Source organism: Prosopis cineraria, unplaced genomic scaffold (genome assembly GCF_029017545.1).
Source record: "Prosopis cineraria cultivar Desert tree isolate PC_DT_omini unplaced genomic scaffold, ASM2901754v1 PC5, whole genome shotgun sequence".
Lineage (NCBI taxonomy): Eukaryota > Viridiplantae > Streptophyta > Magnoliopsida > Fabales > Fabaceae > Prosopis > Prosopis cineraria.
Window position 1 is genome coordinate 32,061,268 of NW_026555336.1, and position 20,381 is coordinate 32,081,648.

The 20,381-nt window shown below is 32.0% G+C and overlaps 2 protein-coding genes across 7 annotated transcripts; both read right to left on the reverse strand.

Moving 5' to 3' along the window:
• Window positions 1-2,038: 2,038 nt before the first annotated feature.
• LOC129311749 (uncharacterized) lies at window positions 2,039-11,532 on the reverse strand. Of its 6 annotated transcripts, none has more exons than XM_054954193.1 (6): window positions 11,412-11,532; window positions 6,029-6,118; window positions 4,872-4,986; window positions 3,779-4,638; window positions 2,770-3,161; window positions 2,039-2,590 (listed from the first exon to the last, which is right to left on the reverse strand). In XM_054954193.1, the coding sequence occupies exons 3-6, from the start codon at window positions 4,879-4,881 to the stop codon at window positions 2,482-2,484; spliced, it is 1,371 nt and encodes a 456-aa protein (XP_054810168.1). In that variant the 5' UTR covers window positions 4,882-4,986; window positions 6,029-6,118; window positions 11,412-11,532; the 3' UTR covers window positions 2,039-2,481. The 6 variants fall into 6 exon arrangements, with proteins under 6 accessions (XP_054810168.1, XP_054810166.1, XP_054810167.1 ...); XM_054954191.1 differs by lacking the exon at window positions 11,412-11,532 and adding an exon at window positions 6,661-7,181; XM_054954192.1 differs by lacking the exon at window positions 11,412-11,532 and adding an exon at window positions 6,657-7,181.
• A 144-nt stretch (window positions 11,533-11,676) lies between these two features.
• LOC129311750 (D-aminoacyl-tRNA deacylase-like) lies at window positions 11,677-15,753 on the reverse strand. Its single transcript, XM_054954196.1, has 9 exons — window positions 15,458-15,753; window positions 15,174-15,357; window positions 14,928-15,070; window positions 14,633-14,696; window positions 13,741-13,793; window positions 13,486-13,541; window positions 13,037-13,111; window positions 12,639-12,827; window positions 11,677-12,095 (listed from the first exon to the last, which is right to left on the reverse strand). Exons 1-9 carry the CDS (start codon window positions 15,557-15,559, stop codon window positions 12,008-12,010), a joined length of 954 nt encoding a protein of 317 aa, XP_054810171.1. The 5' UTR covers window positions 15,560-15,753; the 3' UTR covers window positions 11,677-12,007.
• Between the last annotated feature and the right edge of the window lie 4,628 nt (window positions 15,754-20,381).

The window sequence follows — 20,381 nt, forward strand, 5'->3', positions numbered from 1 at the left end:
TTTGACTGTTGTCTATTTTTGAAAATAGAATCAGACCTATGAGAATGGAACTTTCTGGGCTAGGGTAGCTAGGGAAGCCATGAAGGGCACAGGAAACTGATTTTCTTTTCTCACATGCCTTAACAGTTGCTCTCTCTCTCTCTCTCTCATATATATATATATATATATATGTATGCATGTATACCCGTGTAGTGCTAGGCATCGAAATTACCACCCTGGTGGACCCCCACATTGAATTGATTTTCAAAGTTTATGTTCGTGTTCGTGGGAAGAAGAAACAGAGAATTGACATGAAATAGAGATGATAGGTGGCCTTAGGAGCCCTTGGTTAGTTCCATCCACGTCAAATTTAAGGGACATACATACCGACTAATTCATCATCCAAAGGAAGGCTTGTGAATTTCAAAGCTAAGCACATGTCTTGCATTGTATAACTCATCAATATCAGATTGCATCCCCACTCATCCAACTTTTACGTATTTATTATTATTATTATTATTATTATTATTATTATTTATTTTCCAGGTTGAACTTTCATTAGTTGAGTCTCAGCAAGGGGTAGCAGCTATTGTTTTACCTGATTTTAAATATTATTAAGGAGATGTGACTACATTTAATATCTGACTATATTTTAAGCAAAGGATTTAATAAAAGAATACATGTGCATAATTAAAAAAAATTTAATTTAAAAAGTTTAATTTATGTCCAGTTTGTTTAGTATTGAAAATGTTATTTTAGTTAAGCTAAATATGAGAAAGTTGGTGAGAGCATGAAAGAATTATCAATAAAATTAAGCTAAGTATGACGGATGTGTTAAATATATATAAGTTGAAAATAGATTTTTTTTCCCCAACAAAACATCTATAACCGGCTTAATGTTATCCCAATAATTGCTTCATGTTAAGTTTAACTAAAATAACTTTTTTAATCTTAAACAGACTGACTCTTACTTTAATTGATATTTGATCTTTAATTGTTTGTTGTTTGTGCACAAAGCACATGAGAGAGAATCCTGCTTGGACAAATAAGCTCTATTCTGCTTTACTTGTAAACCTAATTTAAACCATCAGAACTTGTCATTAAAGATGAACTAAGCAATGGGATTGAGACCAAGAAAATCGTGGTCCCAAGACAAGCTTTGGGAGTAGTAAAATTTGAAGGTCATTGCTAGAGAAGAAGAGGATCAAGGAATAGCAATATTTTAATCATTTCATATTATTTGATTAAAGCTTCTATTTTGCTTTGTGTAATTCCATTTTTTATAAAATTAATTTATTCTATTGTATGGCATTTACTCAAATTTTAATATATCACATGCAACGAAGAAGTTCCAATGTCAAAATTGAAAATACACATAAGAAAATACCCCAGCTATGCCATATCAATTGTTATTTTACATTTTTTTTTTTAAGGTTTCGAAAGCTGTCTTTTTTCACAAATTCAAGGCATGATTATTTTTTTCCCCCATACTCACAGTTAATAATTATCAATTTATCTCTCTTTATTACTTTCTCTTTTCATCTTTTTTCCCTCATTTATCTTATCTATTACTCCCTCTTCAAAGAGGGGATTGAATAAGAGTATTTTAGTTGATATATAATCATATTTTTTTTATTCACTAAAAAATTTCTTAATTTACATTCCTTAACATCAAACGACAAATTAATATGGAATGGAAGTAGAACAATTTTTCTTGATAAATTACAATATTCATAAATAATAATAGTATAATTTACTCCTCAAACCTCATAAACCACCTATCTAGTTCATTGTGTATAAGTAGAATATAGAGGAGATCACCCTCAAATTCCATCTATTTAAATGGAGATTCAAATTCTTTCACTTCTGCATTATTATATCACCTAAAAAGTTCAAAATGCAACTCCCCTCGATTAATAAAACAAAAAAATCAATAAAATAATTCAAATAGCTCCAAGAATTATTTCATTCCAGGACAACCAACATGTGAAAGAATCAATGCTGTCAAAATTTTTCACATAATAAAAGGGGTAAAAGTTGCCAGAATTCAATTTTAAAAAACAAAAATCCGGTGTACAAAAAGTCAAAAACCCTTCCTCTCAGTCTCATTTCATACATTACTAATATACACTGTTGATTAATTCGCTCCTCTCCTTTCTGCCATGGAAAGAATTTATCAGAGATTATTACAGCAACTTCAAGAGATTTGACTAGCTCGCTTCTACTTTGAGAGTTTTCGGAACATGAACTAACCTAAACTTATCATACACTTACACTTGGAATCTTTAATGTAGATGAGAATGATTATACCATATATTGAAGACTAAGGAGGAAAACAGATGGAAGGAAAGGGGGGGAGGGACAGGGCTTGGCTTGCATAAAGGAGCTCAAACTCAGCGTTCTAACCTTTCTGGTCAATAAACATCTCGGAGATGTACATGAGATTCAATGATATTATATATATCTCATAATTCTAAACCTGTAAAAGAGAGAAAGAATTGTTCAGAATCTACAGCAAAGAAGGCCCTCCCTCCAACCCTTCTGCCTCCGGTGATGCCTTTTGTCAGCTTTCGCCATTCTGACTGGGCTGCTATTGCATTCAGATTGCAGTCTACAATCAGAATATGTGAAAACTTTAGTGCAGTTCTTCAATAAAATCAAGAAAAGCAGATATTAAGTAGAACATGATATCCATAAATTAGGATTTCATTTAAGGACTCAATAACAACCACTCAAGAGAATTAGTAATGATGGAGAGGCATTAAACCAAGAAGTTTTATGGAAATTTACATGGGAAAGGCAAAGGAACGCGTGCTAGTTGTGCTGCTATCTGATCGAAGCGAAATGCTACCGGAAAAGGGTACAGGTCCTGAGTAACATATATGACTAGATACACCTACAGCCGAGAAACTTGACTCGCCATTGCAATGATAAACTTGACTTGTAATAGACCTCCCATCTTCAGGCTTAGCTGTATTTAGAAAGTCATCACATTTACAGCTACCATCTTGGTGACGTTCCTTTTTACTACAAGAAGCCACAAAATCTGAAGGAACAAAGTAGCTATCTCTGACAAGGATATCATTATCCAGTTCATTGACTGCAGGGTTAGCCAATACTGCTTCCCCAGCCCTGTTTTTGGATTCTACATGCTTGGAGTGTGATTCAGGCTCGCTACAGACCTGCATGACAATCATAGGGATCAATTTCTGATTTGCTGTGCAGTTCCAAATAAATCCCAAGAAAAGCTTCATCAAAACTAGGCTAATCATTTTCAATATTTCAATAGAAGCTTCTCCAGAAGATTTTATTGTTCAAAGACTGATACAGAAGAAATGATAACCATAGAAGGAAGAGCAGTGGTTTACATTTAACAAATAAAGCAGGTAACACATTTTTTCCTAGTCATTTAAACCATAAACCTTCATAATTAGTAGTTCAATACTTCAGTCACGCAAATAAGTATTTTGGTTTCTTCACAATATTCAAAGTTCATAGTCAAACACAAGGCCCTTGTAAATTTAAGTTCAACAGTGAAAGTACAGGCCAATGGCCACCTATTTTGCATTGAAATTTCATTTAAACCAAAAATGGAAGTGACAAGAATCAAAATTTAGACTACCTGCTTATAGAGGCTCTAACATCAAGTCAACAACAATTTTAACTCAAATATAAGCTATTAACATTTTTATAATAATATCAAACATAACATGCAAAAAATAGTCAATCAATCTTTTCGAAAGGCACATAAAATTTTCAAGCAAAATCTTTACATAACAGAAGCTAAAATGCAAAATACCTCCGCATGGTTGAGTTCAACTTCATCACCCTTATCACGCAAAGGCTTAGCTTCTTCTGGTTCTATCTCTTGCAACAAAAATGTGCCACCAGGTAAAACCATTTCTTTGTTCTGATCAGCAAAATTTTCAGTAGCATTCTCATCCCTCTGAATCAAATCCTCAGACTGATGATGTTTAGCAGGAACCTTGCCAGATTCCTTGGTTATTGATAAATCTAGATCATCTGGTAAAGGCACATTAATCTTGCTGTTGTCTTTCTCTGACACTTCTGTTCTTGAAGGATCAAAAGGCAATAATTTAGAAACATCCTTTTCATCAACACTATTCTCATACCGGACCTTATCCATGGCAGGGACTCCTTCATCAACACATATATCCTTAATAAAATGGCAATTACTTTCTTTGTAACATACTATCAATTCTGGTTGACTTTCTGCCACATATTCATCAGAATAGGTATCTTCACAATTCTCACATGAATCTGACTCTTCTGGAGAATCATGGATCCACACATCATGGGGCCTTTTTGCATCAGATGCTTCTATATCTTGGGAAGAATGAGAGACAGGTTCAACAAAGTTCTGGGCCTTTGCTTCATCTTTATGTTTCAAATCAACTATGCCTGTAGGGCAAACAAATTTTGAAGCAATCAAACCTTCCTCCCCCTCCATGTCATATTGTATTGGAATTGGATTCCCCTCATTACTCTTTAAATCAAAGGAAATCCTTCCGTCATTTTCCTTCACTTTCTCGCTTCTTGATTTGCATAGGATGGAGTTTGGATTACTATCATTGAATTCAAAGGACTGATTTTTAGTTTCAAGGCAAATATTTGGATGGCAAGAGACGAGCTCACCCTCTGCACGCACATTTTCATGTCAGTTAATATAAAATCACGATTCCAAGTTTGGAAAACGAAATAGTAATAGTGAGGATTAAACAATATAAAACATAAAGAGTTGAGAATAAAGTCCTAACTGATTTTACGATGCCACATTTAGGTGAACAGTTAGTTAATGAGCAGATACATATATGGCAGCTAAAGATAGTGACAGAATTGAATGCAGAAATCAGAAGTAGGCTGTTTATTACCTAGTTTCATGGTTCACGTGGACTTCCTTCAACACATTGAAAAATTTTCCTTGATTCAACCAATCATATTTTCAATCAAACACTGTTACGATAGCGCCCAATATTATGCAGGATCCTGAATATCAGAAAAGAGAAAACATGAACAGGTTTAGCAACCAGCAAGTAACTAATGGTAACAGTACTAACTGCACGTGATGAAAACAATAGCAGCAGCAAACTCTGTAGACAAAAAATGGTGAAAGCCAAATATCAGTAACAAAGTTCCCCATCAATAATACAAGGATAATCTCATCCTGAAAAATATTCTAATAATAATTAAAAAAAGCATAACTAATATGCATAAGGGATCTTAGAATTGGATTTTAAGAGGAAGGTAACTCTGATCTGTCACTAACACAGCTAAACCCCGTTTATCAAACATTGAAGGAAATTTCTGCTAATATCTCTGAATTATAAAGTGCACTAAGAGCTTAATCAAGGGCCATTAACATTTACTAATAGCCTCAAGAATATAAGGTTTAGAGTAAATCACTTGACTTGGAAGAATTGATCTCAGTAAGTTTTGATAATTTCTTATTTAAAAATACAGTTTTGGCGTCCATTTGTCTATAAAGTACGAAAACGAAATACCAGTCACCTTTTTTTATTAGGAGTAAAAGTTTTCCGCCCAGTGTAGTTATCAATGTATACAAAAAGACAAAGCAAAGTTTTAAAATCATCGGAGTTTTATAAAGATTTCAGCTGCAAAACCCCAAAATTACAAAACCACAGTTCAAATCACGAGGCCCCCACAACTTGACTGTACAAAAAATTTATCATTTTTTTTTTGGTACAGAAAATCCAGGTTGTTTCTTAGCTCTGATAAGGTCTAACACACCAGAGGAATTAAAAAATAAAAATAAAAAACACGAGAACACACACACACACACAAAACAAAACCTAGACATCCAGAAAAGTAAGTGCAAGTCCTAGCTAGGCTACAAACCGATGGAATGAAGGAAATCAACAAACATGGACAAGTGAAAGATCCATCTCAGATCCCAAAACCTTCAAAGGCATAGCCAATAAAATGACAGGAAGAAAAAAGACAAAAGGAAGGGGAAAAGCCTACATGCATCAACTGAAAGAAACAGATTATAATACGCTTCACACAATACCTTTTCTTCTAGATGAGGCTGCCTGCAGTAGAGACAATTTAAGAGAAGAGTCTAACAGAGCCCAGAGACAAGAGAGACAGAGACAAGATACTGCAACAACAATGATAATTTAAAATTGCAATGAGCAGATAAAGAAAGAGGAAAAGAAAGGGTATTCCAGAGACATTCAAATGGATGAAACTAAAGCAAAAGCAGAGGCATAAAGGAATTACCAAAGACCAAAGCCAGAGTTTGCTTTTGTTTAGAGTATGAAGCATTGGAAAGGAAGAAAGGAAGCAAAAAATAATAATAATAATAATAATAATAATAATAAAGAAAAGAATCGTAGAAGTATGTTTCAATAGAGAGAATATGAATGAAGTGTGAGTGGTAGGAACTATAGCCCTATTGCCCTAATAATGGTCAACCGCAGTAGCTGTTCATCCCACGTCTCCAGCAATTAATGTAAAAGCTTAAAGAGAGCAACAAACAAGTAACAACCCCTGACCCCCACGACCCCTTATTTATTAGGGCATGTTGGAGCATTCAATAATGGCCCCTACCCCATCTCGTTTCAGCGATTTTATTTCATGCCCAAAATTAATATATGTGCGTCTTTGGACCTCTTTCCACTTTTTGTTTTGTTTACCTACCAGACCCGTCTTCGGATTCCCGCGTTTCCGCCATCTTCTTCTTCTTCTTTTTCGCCGCCAAAAAGTAGATTTATCCTTTTTATTTTTCTTTATTTCGTCATCATTTTTCCCAACCTACCAACCACTGAGAATTTTCCCGAGAATATTCATAAGGAAAACAGAGAGGGAAAGTGGGAGACTCAAAACTTGAACTCGTGGACCGTGTTAAATCCTTCTGATCGATGAAGTATATATGAACAAGCAGAGCAACGAGAAGTAAAGAAGAAGCCGACTCGCTTGTTCAAAAATAAATTAGGGAAAATGGGAGAAAAAACGACCCCATGTGAATTCGAGTTTCGAAGGATGAGAAGGAAGAAAGGGACGTTATAAGGCCCCCGCCAGAATGTTCCCGCCTCTGATGGCGGCTGTTCTGTTCATGTATCCGAAACCAAATAAGATCCTTCCAATGGCACAGAACGATATGATCATGAATCATTTTATCTTTACAGAATCAGATCAATTTGAAGGTCTTTTTGTAGCCAAGCTGGTCACGACCAAGTGCCTAGAGGTGGTAATTTGGGCGAGTCAGGCTCAATTTAAATCAAATTTAAAGAATCTTATTCTTTTTAAAAAGCTCATATAATTAAGCTCGGCCCTAACGCCTTCGGGCTTCGGGCTTATTCGGATCCTAAATACTCGAAACTTTTTTAAAAATATTTTTTTATTTTTAATCAATTTTGATTTTTAAATAATTTTATTAAGCATAATATATTATTTTAACTTGAAAGGAATAAAAAAATAACTTATTAACTTTGTAGTTAAGTATTTAAGTAGCTCTGTTACTGTTTTGTTGTATTATGTACAATTTATTCATGAATGTTTCCTTTACTTATAAATTAATGTCTTATTTATTTAAATATTACCCTTATCATGGTTATATAAAAATATTTATATATTTTAATTGAATCATATTATTTTAATTATGATTAAGTTAATCTCAATTCAACTATGGTTAGATCACTAATTTAAATTTATTGTCTTGATTAGTTCAAAGTTTTTAATAACTATTGGATAAACTGTACTTTTTATTTTTAAAAATATGAAAAAAATAATCATTATTATATTATATAAAACAAAATTATTTAATTATAAGTAAAATACTATTTTTTGAATTTTTTTTCTTTAACCTTTTATATTGTTTAAGTCCTATATATAAAGGGTATTTACTTTAGTTCATTCTTAATTTTTAACTAAGTCTGATGTGGATGATAATCAAATAATTATTTAAAAATATTATTTTATTTATTATATTTGTTTAGTAGTAGAGCCAGAAATTTGTACATGTCCAAATTTTATTTTTAAAATTATTGTTAATTTAAAATTAATTATCTTATTTTATAAAAAATATATAATATAATTTTTTGGACAAGAAAATGGTGTATATGACTCAATTTTTTTCAGTCTTAAAATATAAAAATTAATATTAAAATATATTTTAATTATTATTTTGAGATATTTATTTGATTGAAAATAATAAAAATGAAAAAATATAAATATTTTTATTTTTTTTAAATAACTATAATAATACACTCAAATATACAGTATTTTAAAATAAAATGATATAAAACTTGAAAAATAATTAATATTTATTATATTATATATTTGTTTAAAAAAATTATTTTTTTCTATTCGAGTATTCGGGCCAAACCCGAACCCTGATTGAGCTTGGCCTGAATTTTCTCAGGCCTATTCAGTCGGCCCGAATAGGCTCGAATAATAAAAAAATATTTTTTTGGGCTCGGGCCTAAATTTTTCAGGCGGGTTTGAGCTCGGATCTTTTATATTGTTTAAGTCCTATATATAAAGGGTATTTTACTTTAGTTCATTCTTAATTTTTAACTAAGTCTGATGTGGATGATAATCAAATAATTATTTAAAAATATTATTTTATTTATTATATTTGTTTAGTAATAGAGCCGGAAATTTATACATGTCCAAATTTTATTTTTAAAATTATTGTTAATTTAAAATTAATTATCTTATTTTATAAAAAATATATAATATAATTTTTTGGACAAGAAAATGGCGTATATGACTCAATTTTTTTCAAAAAAATTGAGTCTTAAAATATAAAAATTAATATTAAAATATATTTTAATTATTATTTTGAGATATTTATTTGATTGAAAATAATAAAAATGGAAAAATATAAATATTTTTATTTTTTTTAAATAACTATAATAATACACTCAAATATACGGTATTTTAAAATAAAATGATATAAAACTTGAAAAATAATTAATATTTATTATATTATATATTTGTTAAAAAAATTTTTTTTCTATTCGAGTATTCGGGCCAAGCCCGAACCCCGATCGAGCTTGGCCCGAATTTTCTCAGGCCTATTCGGGCTGCCCGAATAGGCCTGAATAATAAAAATATTTTTTTAAGTTCGAGCCTAAATTTTTCAGGCGGGTTTGGGCTGGCCCGTCGGGCTTGACCCAAATTATCAGATCTAAATGCTTGTTTATTGAGCTAGTGTATAGGAAAATTATTTTTATAAAAAAAATGTAAAATATATTTAAAAAGAAAATATTATTTTTTTTTCAAAAAATATTTTTCCCCCCATCAATTACATAAAATTTTTCATAATATTAAGATGAAACTAAAACCAATTTAAAAGCTCGTCGGATTGAATTATGAACTTTTAAATGCTAGAGTGAACATAATGCTTCTAGGTCACATGTGATTTAAGTTTTAATTCTTTCATTATACGTGTAAAACTAGATTTTATGATATGTTATTAATTAACTATTAACCCGTGACAAAGTTGTTGAAGGTTCTCTAAAGCATGGAATGGAGGGAGAACACTGCAAGATTTTTTTTTATTTTTTTGTACTTTGAATTACATTTTTTTTTTACAGTTGCCTTATAAAAAATTGATAATTTCTTTTTGCACTGATAAAAAATGTTTTAAAAAATCATACTCCAAGACTAACTTTCGATCTTCGCATTTATAAATACAATTTTTAATTCTCTAAACATTATTTATGTTTGTATGTCTCTTTTAATACAATGTATGTATGCCTTTATATGTTTGTCCATGCGTGTGTCTCTAGATATGTACACGCACATATATATGCAATATTGTTTTTCTTGTGTCTTTCCTTGTAAGTTTAGTGTTAGTCCAAACACATGCGTAGTGCAAGAAAATGACAAAAACAAAGCATACGTGTAAAACTAGATGTTATGATATGTTATTATCATTATCATTTATTACTAACCCGCGTAAAAGTTGTTAAATGTTTACTATAAAATGGAATGGAGAGAGAACACTGCAAGAATTTTCTCGTAATTTGAGTTACATTTTTACAGTTGTTTTATAAAAAATTTGATAATTACTTTTTGTACTGATAAAAAATTTAAAAAAAAAAAAGCCTTCTCCAAGACTAACTTTCGATCTTCGCGTTTATAATTACAATTTTTTATTTCTCTAAAGTATTTTCTATTTATGCATGTATGTCTTTTTCTTAATACAATGTATGCATGCCTTTATATGTTTTTTCAATGTGTGCATCCAGGAGCCACATGTGTGTGAGGCTCGGAGGAAATTACATGTTAGCAAACAAGTTTTTATATTTTCCATCTTTCCTTTTTCTCCATATTTTGCATCCTTCACTAGGCGGAAATTACAAGTCAGGGTACAAGTTTTTATATTTTTAACCCTTTTCTTTTCATATTTTACACTTTTTATTTTGGTATTTTAAACTCTAAACCCATTAAGTCTTAAATGAAAATAAAGTAATTTTTGAAAGATTCTAAAACACAAAAATGTAGCAGAAAAAAATTATTAAATTATTTTTTAAAAAATTAATATTTAAATATTTTTGCTCACCCTGAGCCAGTATTTTGACTTCGCCACTGTATGTATATGTAGGTATATATGCATACTGATACTATAGACACATATACAGGATATTGGATTAGTGTTTCTTGTGTCTTTCCCGGTAAGTTGTGTTGGTCAAAACACACACGTAGTGCAAGCAAAGGACAGAGACAAGTACAAGAGGACACGAAGCTATTGGGAAGTTGTCAGCCAAGAACACACTTTGTGGTCAAACGCAAGCCAGCCATTGAGAAGCCATGTTGTGTTCTTTCTTTTCATGGGTCTGTTTATGGGGGTATTGTAGAGAGTTACTTTTGCAATAGGGACACTGACCCTTCAGCTCAGGGCACCATGTCCACTGGCTCAGTGACTTGTCTCAGTGACTTGTCCTATTTGATGTGTTTGGTATTGGCCTTAAAACTGAGGAAAAAAACAAAACAAAATATATCTCACGCTCCGGCATTCTCCTTCTGGACAACATGCAGTAGATAGATCAAGGCCACATCTACACTGGCCGACATTATATTTATAGCTCATTCTTATACTGTTTCGTGGCAATATAAGGACAACCTGTAATTTCCAGAACCAATGGCCTTATTTGCCATATGTAATATAACCTTCATTTCATTGCTCCGTCATAAGAAATTAATAAGAGTTTTTGAAAAAATTACTAGACTCCTAAAAATTGTAAAAACATGTGAGTATATAATGACTATCACATTTAGAAATCTCACATAAAAAGTAAGGTTTATAAGTGCAAGAAATTCTCCCTCACAATATGCTAGTATTTTAAGATAAATTCTGTCTTTAAACTTATGTTCATAATATTAAATCTTTCATTGAAAGAGCAATATCACAGAAAGAATTATGAATGGAAGATACTAACCAATAAAAGTCCAAGTGAAATGCCATAGAATAGAATCACCAGAGACATTGGCTCTCAAACGAGGGATGCGTCGTCGTGAGTTTTACATCAAGAAGTCTCACAAAAAAAAAAAAAGAGCTTTATAAGTTCAAAAAACTCTCCTATCCAATAGCCTAATCTTATAAACCTTCATTTCACTGATTCATGATATAAAATCAACAAGAGTTTTGTTAAAAAAAAAAAAAAATAGACTCCTTAAAATGTATAAACATGTGTAAGTATATCATCCCTAAAAATATGTGTGATCATAAGAAGTTTATATTGTAAAATCAAGTACAACAGATTTTTCATTCCCAATGAGGGCTTCATGTTGCAGCTATATTTAAGAAGAATATACTCATTCTTCACTTCTCTTATTAAATATAAACTGACGAAGATGACAAAAATGGCTCGCTTTAACAACCCCTGAATTTCTGGATAAACTTCATCTTCTTCATTAATCAGTATAAAATCATCTTAAATGATTGCTAATCAGGTGGGCATGCAACAATCTTCAGCCTGCCTTTACCTGCGCTGTGCAGAAACTTCTTGTTTCTTAAGCATTTCATCCTTCAAACTCAATAGAAGTCATTTGGTTTGCCAATTTTAATATTCTTCTGGGCAAGGAATCCTGTTATGGCGTTCTTCTGCCAGCTCTTGAAACTCCTGCCACGTCATAGTTTAGGATAACAAAATAGCTACTTTAGTGACTAGATTGTTATAAACAAATGACTGCTACAATAGGTTAAGAATCATTCCACACATCACACTTAAAAACATTCTCAATTTAGACTAATCCACTCAGAAATTTCACCAAGAACTTAAAGAGAGAGCAGCGGGAAAAAATAGAGCCAGCAAGGAAAAATAGTAAATACTCCCTTAGTCCCAATTTATAAGACAATTTTTGACAAAATTATACATATCAATGAAGTTCATTAAATATAGTTTATAATCTTAATTTTTCTATAAACATCCAAAAATATCCTTCATTAGTAAGAGAGAGAAGGAAAGAAATTTATTTAAGGAGTGAAATAATGAGGGTTAATATTGAAATAATTATCATTAATGAAACCTTACTTTTGTCAAAACATCTTATATTTTGAGATTTCAAATCACCTCCAAAGATGTGTTACTAAAAGGGATAGAGGGAGTACAACACAAAACGGCCCAACACACACCAGATGAAGGATTAAAGCTCAGAAAGCTTACTTGTGGTCAAGATGGGCAATAATTTCGCCACCAGGAAAAGCAGCTCTAGTAGCCTCATAAGCAGCAGTTATAGAAGCTCTCCAAGTCCCACCAATCTCTTTCTCATCTGTTCCTCCTTTTGACTGGTTTGGATCATCCATTGGCAAGGAATATCCAGAAAGTAGGTGACCCACCCAAACATCGCCTTTCCTAGCATTGCAAGAATAGAGCAAGTATGTTCATATCCCATTTAAAGAAGCATATACCCATGACCAGAAACAGGTTTGCAGAAGCTGGTTTCTAAGTTTTTCATTAATTTGAATTTAATCTCTCACTTTTTATATGTATTCATAATCAGGAAATTCAATTTTTTTAAAATAAAGAAAGCATGAATTAGCTCATAGTCAATGACTACTTACATGACTACATCCATATGCCGAGGTGCATAATGTCCACCACCTATCCCGAGAAGGACTTTCTTCTCAACATTCTCCCTACAGGGGGATGGGAATCAGGTTTAAGTTAGAGAGAAACTTCAATTACCCGAACAGAAGAAAGCTATTATAACCAAAATTCCAAAATTAAGGATACATCGATGTAGAACCGATTAACAGGATGGCACAATAAAATACTAAAGTTAACCAAAAAGTGAAAATGAGAAGAACAGGTCCTGATGTTATTCTATACCATTAAGGTTTCCAAGATGAGAAGACCTCATAATTTAGCCAGGGGTACCAGATCCAGACAAAAAAGTTGCAGTAAAAACAACCACTAAGTTCATATTCAAGAAAATGAATCATTCAAACCTTACATAAGAAATCAAGAATTGGTACCAAGCAACCAAAATTTTTTAGTTCAATGGTTCTACCTGTTCCAGTCTCCTATATCTGCCCCTCCTCCAAGTCCGATTCCTTCCCAGACCAACTGCAGGAAGCCAAACAATATCAATTCAACAAACAAAATGAATTACCACTTTGGAGCTGCCTTTCTAATGATCATATTCTTTATTTGCAATTAGATTTAAAATTGTAATCTATGTCATGATGAAGTTTTAGAAGGGAAAAAAAAAAGTTATCCATTCAAGAACATTATAGATACTGATGCAGGCTATAGTTGAAAGGACCTGAGCCATAACTGCAGCAGCATCCTGCCTCTTCCAATAGTCTTCAGTACTTCCTGCACCAGAAACAGAAAACCCATCCTTCAACAAACATTAAGAATGCATTTAGCTAATTGCTCCTTCAGCAAATTTAGAATGTATACTAGGACTTAGCAGCCACAAACTCCTAAAGAACCACAGGTAAATATGGAGTTTATAGGCAAAGAGAAAACGTCTAAAGGAAAGCATATTTAGTAAGGATGAAAGACCAAGGATGACAGATAATAGTTGAAAGGAAAGGCATGGAGAAAGAGGATTCGGACATAAAATAATGATAAAAGACGACATAATTAGGAGATAAAATTCTCTAGTTGGGGCCTAAAAAGGATTGGACAGAAGTAATAATGTTGGGTAAGAAATAATATAAGTCCATATGCCGGACTTCAGAATAACCATGAAAAAATATGTGAAAGGTCGATTTGAGAGGTGAGTAGGTGTAAAAATACTATCAACATGAAACCACCATAAAAGGGATTCAGAAATACTTTCAAGGTTAAAACGTTGAGCAACAATAGTGGAAAAAGTAAAGTAAATGCACATTATAGGAGATGTTCACATTAAAGGACAATAGTAACAGTAAGTTATGCTGCTTGCCAAGCTTATTTTTCATTGCTCCATTTTCTTACACATGGAAAACTGAAAAAGATGGCACCTTCTTTACAAAAAACATGATTTCGAAAAAGGAGAGAAAACATCAAAATAAAATTAGGACACCTCAAAGCCAAATAATGGTAGATGCAGAAATCTAGCAGTTTTTTGTACTCAGTTTGAGCAACTAGAGCAAAATATAGTATAGAAAATATCAAAGCGGTCAACCAAAATAATCTGGAAGGCAGAAGGGAAAAAAAAAACTCACCAATCTCTAGAAACATGGTTGGCTTGCTTGTCAATGGCCCATGATGAGTAGCCTCCAAAGTAATCTAAAGGAAGGAAATAGAATGATGTTGAAGAATCTTTTGCAAAACTAAAGAAATAGATATCAGACCACAGGCAAAAAGGTTAATGATGCAATCATTACAAAGCCATAGATTGCCCACTTCCAAACTACAACCACAGTGGGATGACAAACTACGGAAAACATTTATCATTAGACAAGAAACAACAGCAAAATTAGAAAAGGTAACCGAAATTCCAATAAAGTAAAAGGATACCTCGAATTCGGGGACCAGATTATGATCTTGAGCAAGTTTTTTCAACTGCCGAATCCAAGGCCCGATCCGAGGACTGGGTATTGCTGCCCATCCAGGTTTCCCACCTTGTGGTGGAACATCACCTTCACGCAAATGAGGCACTCCTGCACACACACAAGTCACAACGCCATTCCCCAAACCCAACAAATGTTATATACAAAACTTTACACTTCACAAGAAACCCAGAAAAGTCATGCAAGAAAGTACCAATTGGGTGAACGGTTAGGGCAGGTTTATTAGAAACTGCGGTGTGCTTGCTGAAGAAGATGACCTCATCGACCACCTCACCAGTCTTGTCTTCCCACCTCTTGTCGAGATCATCCTCTTCCACTATACCCTGGCCATGCAGCAACACTCTAGCACCTTGATTCACGAAGGTCTTCATATCATCCTAAATTGACACGACACAAGAAAATGAAAATCAGCAGAGTGGTAAAAATGAAAATTTAACATTTGGGATGATGGATTCGAAAAAGGCGACTCCTTCAAACCTGGAAATGAGGTCCGGGTTGCCATCCAGGCTTCGCCAACAAGGCATTGGCCGGGTTGATCGAAGCTGGGTCGGTCGTTGTTGCCACCAGCAGTATCACCATTGCTTCTTTCGCGTTCTTTCTACGATTTTTTTTTTTTTTTTTGAGTTTGAATCTGAAATATTGTATCGGACCTGAATATAAGGGAATAAAGGTTCAATTTTTACATGCAAAAAGAGAACAACTTGATTTTGAATACCAAAACGCGGCTTAGCTGGAAATCTGGGAAAGGAAGGTTTGTGGGGTGTCCACCAATCCGTGGGGCGGGGGGCGGCACATAGGAAGGATGGTACGTCGTCGTATATAACTAACAGTAACCGTTAACCGTTTCTGGAGGCTGGGCTCGATTGCTGTTACGAACCAGTTCATGGGCTTGAAAGCCCATGTTAACGATGATCACCCATGGTGATGAACTCATTGAACTACTCTTCAGTTTCTAGGACCAAATGTTGTATTGGGTCATTAGATTAATAATGCTGTCATTTTATCAAAAAAAAAAAAAAGTATTCTCTCTCCTCAGTCAAAGATGTCCTTCCGCATAACAAATGGAAAAGACATGCTAAAAAATTGAATACTCCTCTAATCATGTCTATAAAATAGAAAGAAAAAAAAATTAATCATATTTATAAAGTGTTTGTTAATTTTCAATGCTCCTCTTTATATTTTTATCCTTATTTTATACTTTAAATAAAAATATTAGTAATGAGATTTCAAAATATTTATTAAGAATAAAGGTGAAAACTTATTAAATTTTAAGACAAAATTAATACGATTTAAGATTTTTTTTAATTGTGATGAAATATATTAGGAGTAAATTATAAATAAGATCAGAGGGAGTAATTCTTAATAATGTCACAGTAATTTCAATAATGACTTAAAAATAAACTTTCCAAAAAAAGTATACCGTGGATAGTAAACATTTATGATTATCAAATTAGCACTTGTAGTTATATCCCTACAAAACACAACTAAGAGCATTTCAAAAAATTTTGCATTATTTGTAAAGGTATTTTGTTGATTCCATATTTTCAATTACTTAAAATAACACTTGCAACTTATCTTTCAATGAAAAGTTTCAATACCTTCTTGTTGTTAAATTAAGTTTAAAGGTGACCTACCAAATTTAATCGGACAACCCACCATTGCGATCAATCGTCCCCTTACTGTTTCGTGGGCTAGGCTCAATTCAACTGCCCCAAACTAGTTCATGGGCTGAAATGTCCATACAGATGCCTCTTGGGCTTGTAAAGCCCATGCTCGGCCTTTTTTTTTTGTAAAGCTAAAATTTTTTGGAGGATTCGAGGCCTAGACGTCACAAATCAATTGTCAGATATCAACAATGAGACAAACACGTTCATTTTCATATTGAAGAAAGCTAAAATCAAAACATACAGCAGAAAGCCAAACTGAGAATGGGTGGGATAAAACAAAGCTATACTTGACATGTAAAGCAAATAAGCAGTAAATATTTGCATCGAAGAGATAGTGTCGTAATATATATAGGAAAGCACCAACCTATAAGGCATGTTTACATAAAAATTGCTAAGTTGGGTGACACCAAAATGAGCCTATCAGATTGGTAGGTCATTGCATTATGTAGGCCACACCAAGAAGGTTTGGCCCCTGTTCTTCTCTCATTGTCCCTTGATTTTTCCCCACCTTTTGCATCACGTGCTTTTCTTTTTTTGTTTTTTTTTTTAAGTTAGTGTCCCTACCCCATGGAGTTTTTTTTAAAAAAAGAAAAAAGAAAAGAAATTATATTTAACATATCTAACATTTCCTTACAAGAAAAAGTCCCACACCAAGCACACAATAAACCCACACAAACACTTTTTCCTCTTTAACTACAGGGGGCTTGATTCTTGCAACTCTTACATTAAGGGGTGGGATTTTTTGCATTATTTATTATTATTATTTTTGGATTATAATATAGGACATTGATAACTATTTTATATTTTTTTAAGAAAAAAGTTAGGTGAAATTATAATTTTATAAAAAAATTTACATCTTTTTAATTATAGCATTATTAATATTACAATTGAAATATCAATGTATTATTTTTTTCAAAAACAATAATAAATAAAGTGGAGGATTGTTTAGAAAAATAATTTAAAAAACTATCTAACACCTTATATTTTGGATGAAGTGAGGTAGGAATAATTAGTTGTGACACTTTTCAACTTTTTTTTTTAATTCTTTTGACTATTTAGTAGTACTGCTTTTATATTTTCTCATGGGCTTTTCTCAAAGAAAAATATATATTTCTCACGGGCAGTTATGCATTTGATGAGGGCCAATGGAATGTTAAATGCTTATTGTAAAGTTATCAAAATAGATAGCATTCATGTGATCACTTTTAGTGATTTTTTTTTTTAATGCGTGGGTGTGTTTCTTTAAATTTTAAATTAGTTGCACATAACTTTTCTAATGTTTTTTTAAACCAAAAAAAAACCTCCATAGTGTTTTAAAAGTTAATTAAAATTAGGTCCCTTGAACATTCAATTTTTGGCCAAAGAACATCTGCCACGTCCATCTTCTCACCACTGGAAATGGTCATGTCAAATTACTAAAAGAAAAAATAACAGTAAAATCTATTTAAATTAGGTAAATGATAAATTAATCTCATAAAATAAAATAATTTTTTTAAAATCCCTTGGGATCTTTTTGTCGTTAGAAAATTAAAAAAAAAAGACACTTTTGCCCAGACATGCATTAGAATTGAAAATTCACAAGTCTCTATTCATAATTTTGGTTCCAATATTAACAAATTTATCCCTAAACTAACAACAATTTATTAGTCATTTGCAAGTTCTAATGTGCAAGTCCAGCCAAGCATCAGAGTTGAAAATTCGCAAGTCTCCATTTATAACTTTAGTTCTTAGGTTGACAATTTTTATCCCTAAATTCACAATAATTTATTAGCTATTTGCAAGTCTTGATGTGCAAGTCCAGACAAGTATCAGACTTAAAAATTCACAAGTCTCTATCCACAACTTTGATTCCTAGGTTAACAACTTTTGTTCCTAAATTTACAACAATTTATTAACCATTCGCAAATTCTAGTGTGCAAGTCCAAACATGTATTAGAATTGATAATTTGCAAGTCTCCATTCAAAATTTTAGTTCTATTATTAGTAAGTTTTGTGCTTAAATTCGCAACTATACAACAAAAATTTGTAATGTACCCTCTGAGTAAGCATCAGTACCACATTTTTCAGCTTTAAGCATAAAGAAAAAATGAAGATCTCAATCATTTACGCACAATAACCCACATAAACTTCAACTATCACATGTGGGAGGAGAAAATTTGAAGAAGGAGAGGAAATTTACCCACATACAGCAGACGCAACAAAGGAGGAATGTTTGCTTATATATATCCACACACAGCAGCCAAACAAAACAAACAACCCATGTACAGAAACTAAAAAAAAGAACACACGAAGGAGAAGGAAGAGAAGGAGAGGGAGACGGATCAGAAGCGTACCATGAATTAAGGTGTGAATGGAGAATTCGAGATTGACTAAAAAATTTGCAAGTTTCTTCAACGAAGATTGCGATTTTTGTTTAATTTGAGGGCAATTTGGTCACTTCATTTGATTCCCTAATGACAAAAGGATCCCAAGGGACTTCAGGATAATTATACCATTTCGTAAGACCAATCTATCATTTACCTAATTTAAATGAATTTTTTGTCATTTTACCTTACTAAAATATAAAACAAATTTATAATTGTAATTTTTATACAACTAGAGTAAAGTGCCAAGTTGGCATAATTATATGTGCATCTTTTATTTTTTTATTTTTAATATACATATTAAGCACAATGAAATAAGTGCGTGCCTTAGCTAATGTAAACTAGTATGGCTGTGGTAGATGTGGGTAGCAGTGGGCAAATAGGTTGTGGGTTGAGTTAGGCCAACACGTCATATAAAATGGGTTGGAAAACCTAACCCAATTCATTTTCTAGCGAGTTAGCCTGCAAAAAATTATCTATTTTTTTTAATAATTTAAAATTTATATAATATAAATATATATTTATTTCACATTTTAAAGCAAATTAGCAATTAAAGAACTTATAAATAAATAAAATTAACATAGAATTCAATAAAAAAAATTTATTTTGCTAGATTTTTACTATTATTCACCTTCTCGCCTAGATATGCTATCTTTCACTGAGAAAAAAATTTAAATATAAACCCATATTATTTTTTTCAATGAATTTATATTTATGATTTCAATCAATAGATCTTATGAGATTAAGAAATAATATATATTTAAAATATTTCTATAAAAATTAATAAATTATCTTTACAAACTATAATAAAAAGTTTGTTTGCAAATTGTAAAAAAGATTTAACTATATTTTAAATGTAAAGAATATATTTGAGAGTCATAAATTATATATTAAAAAAATATTATCATTATTATATATTTATAAAAGATATAGTATGATGAAAAAATAAAAAATTATTTTTTAAAAAATATACTAGCCCATTTTAACGCATTAGTTTTGCAGGTTGGGCTAACTCATCCCATTAAAAAAAAACAAGCCAATTTTTTTAGCATAATCATCAAAATTTGTAAGTTAGACAATTAGCTTGTGAATTCAACTTATTTTTTCAACTCTAGGTGTGTGAACATTTAAAAGTGGCATGTTGGCGTCAAACAGGTGGGTGAAAACTTGAGAGCACGTGCTGTCGAAAAACAAAAACAAGAAGAAGAGAAAAGAAACTTGAGAGCACGTTGGGATGCCTTGCATCAAAACTTGTACTTCCTTTTATATTCTTTTCAATCAATTCTCGTCCATTCATTGTTAATTATTATTATTATTAAGTAGGAGTGTCTTAAAACAAGTACAGTTCCAAGCCTTCTCTACTCTTTTCCT

Excerpts from the sequence above, each read along its gene's own strand:
- LOC129311749 (XM_054954193.1), bottom strand. Across the intron at positions 3,162-3,778 it reads TTGAACTCAACCATGCGGAG|GTCTGTAGCGAGCCTGAATC; the intron begins GTATTTTGCATT and ends ATTGTCATGCAG. Across the intron at positions 2,591-2,769 it reads CGTTCCTTTGCCTTTCCCAT|ACTGCAATCTGAATGCAATA; the intron begins GTAAATTTCCAT and ends TTCTGATTGTAG.
- LOC129311750 (XM_054954196.1), bottom strand. The coding sequence starts at position 15,559 with ATGGTGATACTGCTGGTGGCAACAACGACCGACCCAGCTTCGATCAAC. Across the intron at positions 12,828-13,036 it reads CGGCATATGGATGTAGTCAT|GAAAGGCGATGTTTGGGTGG; the intron begins GTAAGTAGTCAT and ends TTGCAATGCTAG. Across the intron at positions 12,096-12,638 it reads ATTGCCCATCTTGACCACAA|GAGTTTCAAGAGCTGGCAGA; the intron begins GTAAGCTTTCTG and ends ATGACGTGGCAG.